This window comes from Leuciscus leuciscus (genome assembly GCF_965113295.1).
Source record: "Leuciscus leuciscus genome assembly, chromosome: 10".
Classification (NCBI taxonomy): Eukaryota; Metazoa; Chordata; class Actinopteri; order Cypriniformes; family Leuciscidae; genus Leuciscus; species Leuciscus leuciscus.
In genome coordinates, this window is record NC_138734.1 from 11,049,860 (window position 1) to 11,059,558 (window position 9,699).

The window sequence follows — 9,699 nt, forward strand, 5'->3', positions numbered from 1 at the left end:
CTACAATAATTTCACAATTTAAATGTTAATTCAAATAAATTGTTTTCAAAACATAATGTTAACCAAAAGCTTCTCGTCACGTTCAAATTTCAGTTAGAATTTCGAGTTCCCTCAGATCGCGCAATATTTTCCCTTATTTCTGGCGCCATGACCAAGCGATCTGTACGCTATAGGAACATTCTTCTTTTTTCTACACAAACTGTGTATTATAACAAATTGGAGTTGGAGTTGGAGTTGAGACTTCAGCTTTAAAAATTCACCACTGTTTTACGATATAAATCTCACAATGGCAGCATTTTTTTAATTTGTTAAAGATGTGCACATCAAACACCCAAAATGAAAGCAGGACTTATTAATTTTTCGAATGCAATTACGAGACAAGCCTGTTTAATCGTGTCTGCTCCCGTTTATTTTGTGATCACAGAACAGCGCCATACAGCGACCATTTTAGCTTCTATTCTAAACGTGTGCACATGAAATATTTGCATTCTCAAATGTTTAATTTTAAATAAATCTTTAATAAATGTCTATTTCGTCACAGAACAACTAGTATCCACTGAATTATGAGATCTGAGAAGCTTTAACACCATCTCCGCACCCCTGGGATTCCTGTGCTCTTTTTTCCTTTCTTTATTTAGTTCAAATAACAAATGCACAAAAGATACCCAATATAGTTACACTTTAGAATACTGTTCCAAATATTTAGTAATTCCTTCTGATGGATTTGGTAACACTTGAGTCATTACTAGGTTACCATGATCTTTAGAATTAATTATACATTATGAACCTGTATATAGTAGTTCTTAGTAGTTCTCTGGGAGGTATGAAAAAAATAGCAGTTATTGATTAGTTAATAGTGAACTACCTGTCACGGTTCATGAATCCGCTGTCTCATTCTGGTGTGTTTGTGTGTGTGTGTGTCTGTGTGGGCATGGTTACCCAATCCCGTGTTGATTATCTGCGCCAGCTGTAATCAATCCCCGTTCCCTTTATATGTTCAGTAATCCTCATCTCATGTTGTCAGATCGTTGTGGCTTCCCTGGTGTCGTGTCCTGTTCCTGTGTGGCTCTCTCTCGTCTCCTCGTGAACCCAATGGCCTGGTGGAGCTTGCGCTGAAGGTCGTTTCCCGTCTAAATCGTGTGACTCATCGTGCACGTCCGAGTCAACCCCAGTACTACACAGAGGACCCACGGACCAACGGCGGGAACGCGGTCAGCCCAGTTTTCGACCACGAGCCCATGCAGGTAGGGAGAGCTCGGCTTTCCCGGGAGGAGAGGGAAAGGCAGAGATCCCAAGGACTGTGGTAAGGCTGGCCACTTTCTCTATTCCTGCCCGGTAAAAGAGCAAGCCCGGTAGTAAGTATGAGGCTACTATCGGGTGGGATCTCCGCCGAGAAGACCTCATCACCATCATCGACCCTCCTCCTGGTAAGACTGAGATGGGCAACCTCCACGCACAACACTCAAGCACTACTGGATTCGGAAGCAGAGGGTAATTTTATGGACTTCAGTCTCACACTCAAACTCCAGATTCCCATCACCTCTCTCACGCACAAGATATCTGTCAACGCACTCAATGGACAAGAACTTCCCAGGATTTCTCACTCTACTGAACCCATCACACTTATCACGTCTGGCAATCACACTGAAATAATATCCTTCCTCCTCATGGACTCACCATTAGCACCGGTGGTTCTGGGGCACCCATGGCTCACTCAACACAACCCTCAAGTCGACTGGCGCAATAATTCCATTTCCACATGGATTAACCACTGTCATGAGTCATGTTTGGTGTCTGCCTGTTCGTCTGTGTCTGGTTCTTTGTTTCAGAAGGAGGCTGCGGATTTGTCTAACGTGCCCGCAGAGTACCTCGACCTGAAGGAGGTGTTCAGTAAGTCTCGTGCTGCTTCTCTTCCTCCGCATCGTCCCTATGACTGTGCTATAGATTTACTGCCAGGTAAGTCTCCGCCTAAGGGCAAACTTTACTCTCTTTCTGTTCCTGAGAGGGAGGCCATGGAGAAATATATTTCTGATTCTCTAGCCTCATTCAGCCTTCCTCTTCTCCTGCGGGGGCGGGGTTCTTTTTGTTGGAAAGAAGGATAGTTTTCTGCGACCTTGTATTGATTACCGAGAGCTGAATAACATCACGGTAAAGAATACTTATCCTTTGCCGTTGATGTCTTCAGCTTTCGAGAGGTTGCAGGGAGCATCCATTTTCACAAAATTGGACTTACGTAATGCTTATCATTTGGTTCGCATCAGGAAGGGGGATGAATGGAAAACGTCTCGGGTTACGACTGTAACCCTTGTTCCCCGAGAAGGGAACGAGACACTGCGTCGTCGTCATGACGACACTATGGGAACGCCCTCAGCGTAACGCATCTGAAGCATGAATGAAATCTGTCCAATCCTGATTGGTGCTGCGTCATGACGTAGTAGATGACGGCATAACCGGAAGATACAAAGGGACGCCGGCACAAACACACGTTAGCTCCTTTGCGATGAAGCACGCGCTCTGCCCGTGATAGGTGTGGCGACGAGACGCAGTGTCTCGTTCCCTTCTCGGGGAACAAGGGTTACAGTCGTAACCCGAGACGTTCCCCTTCGAGGGAATTCGCACTGCGTCGTCGTCGTGACGACACTATGGGAACGCAATGCCCACTATGCCACACCGTAAGCACGCCACCCTAGTGTGAAGCTGGGAGACCAGGCACACTTAGGACGCGATCACTCTGGCGCCAGGCGTCACCGGGAGTTGCAGACTATAAAATCTTATGAAGGTGTGTGGAGTGGCCCACCCAGCCGCTTCGCAAATATCTTGAAGCGAGGCTCCAGAAAGGAGGGCTACCGAGGAGGCCATGCTCCTGGTAGAATGAGCCCTCACAGCTATAGGTGAAGGCAGACTGTGCACCTGATAAGCCATGGCTATAGCCTGAACAATCCAATTACTGATTGTCTGCTTGGATGCAGGCAGCCCTTTCTTGGGTGAACCAAAGCACACCAACAACTGGTCTGACTTCCTCCACTGAGAGGACCTCTCAAGGTACACTCTCAGGGCTCTGACCGGGCAGAGCAGGTGAAGTCTCCCCTCTTCCGCCGTCACGTGAGGTGGAGGATGGAATGCCTGAAGAACCACTGACCGTGCCACATTAAATGGCACCTTGGGCACATAGCCCGGTCTAGGGTGTAAGATGGCCTTAACTCCGCCAGGGGCAAACTCCAGGCAAGTTGGCATTATAGCCAAGGCCTGGAGATCCCCCACTCTCCTCAGAGAGGTGATAGCAAGGAGAAAGGCCACCTTAAGGGTCAGGTTCTTTGCCTCAGCCGACTCCAGTGGCTCGAAGGGGGCCTCAGCCAACCCTTCAAGTACCACCGCCAGGTCCCAGGTTGGAACTCTGGAGCGAGCCGCAGGCCTCATCCTCCGAGCCCCACGGAGGAAACGTACAACCAGATGGTGCTTCCCCAAAGGCCCCTCACCTATAGGCGAGTGGAAAGCCGCAATGGCAGCCACATACACCTTAAGTGTGGACGGGGTAAGACCGGCGGAGAAACGATCTTGGAGGAACTCCAGCACTGAAGCCACTGGGCAGTTAACTGGGTCCACCTCACGCTCTCTACACCAAGTGGAAAACACATTCCACTTCAGGCTGTACAGTCTCCTGGTAGAGGGAGCCCTGGAGCTGAGTAAGGTCTCGACAACATCTGCTGACAGGCCAGCCTCTAGGTACCGAGCCCCCTCAGGGGCCAGACCCAAAGGTTCCACAGCTCTGGCCGGGGGTGAAATATTGTGCCCCCTGCCTGAGACAGCAGATCCCTCCTCAGAGGGACCTGCCACAGGAGGCCGTCTAGCAGAGCTATAATGTCCGAGAACCAAACTTGGGTCGGCCAGCGGGGTGCTACTAAAAGTAGACTGATCCCCTCTCGGCGAACCCGCTCCAAGACTCCCGGGAGCAGAGCGATCGGGGGAAATGCGTACAGACGCAGCCTCGGCCACGTCTGCATCATGGCATCCAGCCCCAGCGGAGCTGGATGTCTGAGAGAGAACCACAGTGGACAGTGGGACGTCTCTTGAGACGCAAAGAGATCCACTTCCACCGGGCCAAATCTCACGCATATGGCTTTTACCACCTCTGGGTGGAGTCGCCACTCCCCGGGCCTCAGCCCCTGCCTCGACAGGACGTCTGCTCCCTGATTTTGGTCCCCGGGGACGTACATCGCTCTGAGAGACGATATTTTCCCCTGGGACCACAGGAGGATCTGGTGTGCCAATCTGCATAGAGGGCGCGACCTCAGACCCCCCTGGTGATTCAGATACGCGACAACGGAAGTGTTGTCCGAGCGTATCAGGACATGGTGGCCGCGGAGGTCTGGGAAAAAGCTCCTCAGAGCTTTGTAGACCGCCAGCATTTCCAGGCAATTGATGTGCCAAGAAGAGTGCCGGGTCTCCCACAGACCTCTTGCAAAGCGGCCGTCCATGACCGTGCCCCAACCAGTAAGGGAGGCATCTGTTGAAACGGTTTTCCGGCAACATGATGCTCCCAGTACTGGTCCCTGGGACAGGAACCAAGGTTTCCTCCATATGACGAGAGAACGAAGGCATCTGCGCGTTACTCTGATCATACGGAACGGATTTCCCCTCTGGGAAAACACCTTGGCTCTCAACCACCACTGTAGGGGTCTCATGTGTAGCAGGCCAAAAGGTATGACGTTGGACGCTGCTGCCATGTGCCCCAGCAGTATTTGAAACTGCTTCACAGTGAGGTTGTGGCCTAGCTTCACTCTGGAGACCAACGCCTGTATGGAACCCACCCGAGCAGGAGACATTTGTGCCCGCATCGTCGTGGAGTCCCATACCACTCCCAGGAACGTAGTCCTCTGGGAGGGCGTCAACACGCTTTTCTTCGTGTTGAGTCTCAGCCCCAAGCACCTGATATGAGCGAGAACGACATCTCGATGTCGAACTGCCATATCGTACGACTTGGCTAATATTAGCCAGTCGTCGATGTAATTGAGTACACGAATGCCCTGGAGTCTCAGCGGAGCCAGCGCTGCATCCATGCACTTGGTGAAGGTGCGAGGGGAAAGAGCTAGGCCAAAGGGAAGAACCCGATATTGGTACGCTTCGCCCCCGAAAGCGAACCTCAGGAACTTCCTGTGACATGGAAGGATGGAGATATGGAAGTATGCGTCCTTCAGATCTATCGTGACGAACCAGTCCTCGAACTGGATCTGACTCACGATGGCTAGAATTGTGAGCATCTTGAACCTGAATCTCCTCAGAGAACGATTCAAGTGCCTGAGATCTATTATTGGACGCAACCCCCCATCCTTCTTGGGAACTATGAAGTACCGGCTGTAGAACCCGGACTCCCTGTCCGGCAGAGGAACACGTTCTATGGCCTCCTTGACCAACAGGGATTGAACTTCCTGTTCCATAACCCGAACCTGCTCTGAGCCGACCACAGTCCAGACCACCCCGTTGAACTTCGGGGGAGGGGAGCTGAACTGAACTGGAGTCTGTAACCCAGCTCTACAGTACGCAGGGCCCACGCAGATATATTCGGAAGCATGACCATGCGCCGAGATAATCTACTAAGGGAACCAGCCTCTCAAGGCTGGCCTCGGGTGTCAACCGAGCCTCATTCCCGACCCCCTGAAGCGGCTGACCGGCAGGGAGCAGTCGAGAATGATTTTCGGTGTGCGGACGCGTTCGCTGCCCAGCCGCAGGTCTTTCTAGAGGCGGCTGGAGCGGCGTGCGTGCGCGGGAAATCAGTGTGGCCCGAAGCGTACTGGACGGCGCGAACACAGCACTGATTTCCTGAGAGCTCCGGGGGGAGGCGACCTCGATCGCTCCACCCCGGGGGGGACAGCTCTGAGTGGTCCGGCCGCAGCTAGGACCACCTGGCAGAAGCCTTCTTTGCCTAAAGGACGGTCCTCAGATCGACCTTAGGCTCAGAAGGCTTGCCGCAAGAGCGCCGTCTCCTTTGCCAGGCTCCCTCGGGAGGGGCACGGGAGGCGACACTCTTTTTGCACCTGTCGGTGTGAGGCTCAACATTTTAATTCCTCAAAATTAAATGCAGCCAAAAACACTAGATAAGTGAAACGGTGGTAGGCTGAATTAAAATATCTAACTTCTCAAAGTCAGATAATATTCCATCATTTTAATTCCATTAAGAATTAAATGCAGCCATAATCACCAGACAATACTGTTTGTTTAGTTTAATATTTATTTAAACGGTTTCGTAATCTACGCGCTGCCTCGGCAAACGCGAGATTCGAGCCGTCGGTCACAATATATCGGCTTTCATCCCTCGAGAAGAATGTCAACAATTGCGAGGTTGAAACATCCGACAGCGCACGGCTTTTTTCTATGCACGCGCGCCGAGATATTTCTCAATGAACACTGCCAGCCCCCTCAGGAGCTGACTGTAAATGCCTCGCACCCAAACAGTATTATTTCACAGATCGTGTGTGTCCCTTTTATAGCAGACTCGTAATCTACACGCTGCCTCGGCAAACGCGAGATTCGAGTCGTTCACAATATATTTGGCTTTCATCTCTCGAGAAGAAAGCCAACGGGCGCGAGGCTGAAACACCCGGAACGCACGGCTGTGTGCGTCAAGATATTTCTCAATGAACACACAGCCAGCACCCTCAGGAGCTGACTGTGCATGCCTCGCACCCACACAGAATCTTTAATGCAGAGTAGCCCCGTAATCTACGCGCTGCCTCGGCAAGCGCGAGACCCGAGCTATAGATTCTGTATTGCAATGCAGACATAATCTACGCGCTGCCTCGGCAAACGCGAGATCAGTCACAGAATCTTTATTGCAGAGTAGACCCGCAACCTACGCGCTGCCTCGGCAAACGCGAGATCCGAGCCACTAGATTCTATATTGCAAATCAGACGTTATTTGGGACAATTCTTATAGGACAAACAACACCAAATAGGACAAACAGTTTCACACAGAGCGCTTTGCTGAAGAGCAAAAAGCTAACGTGTGTTTGTGCCGGCGTCCCTTTGTATCTTCCGGTTATGCCGTCATCTACTACGTCATGACGCAGCACCAATCAGGATTGGACAGATTTCATTAATGCTAATGAGGGCGTTCCCATAGTGTCGTCACGACGACGACGCAGTGCGAGTTCCCTCGAAGGGGAACCGCGTTTAATACCCCTAGGGTGCACTTTGAATACTTGGTCATGCCTTTCGGTCTTTCCAACTCCCCAGCGGTTTTCCAGGCACTTGTCAATGACGTGTTGAGAGACATGGTAGACCAGTTCATATATGTTTACCTGGATGACATATACATTTTTTCTTCGTCTCTCCAGGAACACGTTCAACACGTCAGACGAGTGCTTCAGAAGTTGCTAGAGAATGGGCTTTTTGTCAAGGCGGAGAAATGCGCTTTCCTAGGGTACATCATCTCCTCTGAGGGAGTGCGCATGGATCCTGACAAGGTTAAGGCGGTGATGGATTGGCCAAGGTTTCTGGGGTTCGCCCAATTTCTATCGGCGGTTCATTCGCAACTTCAGCCAACTAGCCGCACCTCTGACTGCCTTGACCTCCCCAGAACTACGTTCAGGTGGTCCGATACTGCGGAGGCAGTATTCGTCAACCTCAAAAGCCGTTTCATTTCGGCTCCCATTCTTGTCACCCCTGATCCCACACGTCAGTTCGTGGTGGAGGTCGACGCGTCAGAGGTGGGAGTAGGTGCAGTTCTTTCCCAACACGCTTCCTCAGACGACAAGATGCATCCCTGCCCTTTTTTTTCCCATCGCTTATCGCCTGCTGAACGTAACTATGACATTGGTAACAGAGAGTTGTTGGCGGTCAAGTTAGCGTTGGAGGAGTGGCGTCATTGATTAGAGGGATCGGGGGTACCTTTTATCATTTGGACCGATCATAAGAACCTTGAATATATTAGATCGGCTAAAAGACTCAACTCCAGGCAGGCTCGGTGGGCACTTTTCCGGATGTTTTGATTTTGTTCTCTCGTACCGCCCGGGTTCCAAAAACATCAAACCCGATGCTTTATCTCGTATTTTTTATCCATCCGAACGCCCGGTTACTCCCGAGTGCATTTTACCTGAGAAAGTAGTTATCTCCACACTCACATGGGAGGTCGAAGGTCAAGACGGCCTTAGAAGGGGTAACGCCTCCGCCCGGTTGCCCACCGAGTCGTTTATTTGTTCTGGAGGGGTTACGGTCCGACGTAATTCGATGGGGTCATTGCTCCAACGTGGCTTGTCATCCAGGAGTAAATCGCACCAGCTGTTTAGTAAAGCAACGATTCTGGGGGCCGTTAATGGCTCGCGATATTCACGATTTTGTTTTGGCTTGCTCGGTTTGTGCCACGGGTAAGACGTCTAACCAACCTCCTGACGGGTTACTCCGACCGCTGTCTGTTCCTTCGAGACCCTGGTCTCACATCGCGCTAGATTTTGTCACCGCCCTCCCGCCCTCTAATGGCATGACGGTTGTTTTAACCGTAGTGGACCGGTTCTCGAAGGTGGCACATTTCATTCCCTTGCCCTTGGGGTACTGTCACGGTTCATGAATCCGCTGTCTCATTCTGGTGTGTGTCTGTGTGGGCGTGGTTACCCAATCCCGTGTTGATTATCTGCGCCAGCAGTAATCAATCCCCGTTCACTTTATATGTTCAGTAATCCTCATCTCATGTTGTCAGATCGTTGTGGCTTCCCCGGTGTCGTGTCCTGTTCCTGTGTGGCTCTCTCTCGTCTCCTCGTGTGGATTACCTGTCTTTGTGGATCCTCATCGTTGTTCTTCACTCTGTCTGGATTGTTTATTGTTCCTGGTTCCTGAGCACATCGATCAACGCACGCCATCTCCGAGTTGCCCATCGAAGTCCCTGCGTCACCTCTCCATCTGAATGTTTGTTCCCCGACCTGTGTGCTTATCTGACCAACTTCAATAAACGCCTTTACTTGCATTTGTATCCGTCTCTGTTTCATAACACTACCACATTCAACAAGAGTGCTATTACTTATTATTTCATTAATCAGAGTTCCTTGTTAGTTAATAGTAGTTACTATGTTAATAGTGTGTTACTCATTTGTTCCTGTGTAGTTATTCATTAATGACAGAACAGTATTCTAAAGTGTTACTCAAAATAGTATTAATAATAATAATTAGAAAATTTTTAATAATTAGAAAATTTGAAAATGTTTGTTCGTTTAATAAACATTTGCAGGAAAAATGTTGTGTATGACAGAATATTATATCCGATTATTTTATTTCCTGAAAAATGTCAAGGTGGAGATATCTGCTTTGTTGCAAAGGCTCAAATATGGAATTTAATCTCTCTCTAATGCTCTTTATGTATTTTACAGGAAACTTGAAAAAAAATGCCCTTACAAACCAAATTACCAGAAGAGAGGCTGAAAAGGCAGTGTCAAAGTGGCTAATCGGTGTCAGGGACAGGGGAGGAAACTGTATTGCGAGGGCATGTGGTGGAGAGCAAGATGGGTAAAAGTTTTAAGATATGCTTGTTTTTATGTGGAAATACAAACTTTAAAAAAGACAAAAATGATAGTGCAAATCAATGCAAATTCATAGCGTAATCAGTGCTCAAACGCATGCATAAAGCTTGCCACAGCACACATAATGATTATGAGTGTCATGAAAAACAGGAGACTGTCTAAACATTTTAATCATTTATTGATAATGTTTTCTGTG

The 9,699-nt window shown here is 49.5% G+C and overlaps 1 protein-coding gene across 2 annotated transcripts; it reads left to right on the forward strand.

The window, feature by feature from the left end:
* Positions 1-9,250, forward strand: LOC309508437 (uncharacterized protein). 2 transcript variants are annotated; one of them, XM_082183074.1, is made up of 3 exons: positions 1,035-1,890; positions 7,417-7,709; positions 8,690-9,250. In XM_082183074.1, exons 1-3 carry the CDS (start codon positions 1,362-1,364, stop codon positions 8,891-8,893), a joined length of 1,026 nt encoding a protein of 341 aa, XP_082039200.1. In that variant the 5' UTR covers positions 1,035-1,361; the 3' UTR covers positions 8,894-9,250. The 2 variants fall into 2 exon arrangements, 1 of the variants encoding a protein (XP_082039200.1); XR_014209449.1 differs by lacking the exon at positions 7,417-7,709 and having other exon boundaries at positions 1-1,956.
* The last annotated feature ends 449 nt before the right edge of the window (positions 9,251-9,699 follow it).

Excerpts from the sequence above, each read along its gene's own strand:
- LOC309508437 (XM_082183074.1), top strand. The coding sequence starts at position 1,362 with ATGAGGCTACTATCGGGTGGGATCTCCGCCGAGAAGACCTCATCACCA. Across the intron at positions 1,891-7,416 it reads CGACCTGAAGGAGGTGTTCA|GGTACATCATCTCCTCTGAG; the intron begins GTAAGTCTCGTG and ends GCGCTTTCCTAG. Across the intron at positions 7,710-8,689 it reads TCGACGCGTCAGAGGTGGGA|ATCGTTGTGGCTTCCCCGGT; the intron begins GTAGGTGCAGTT and ends TCATGTTGTCAG.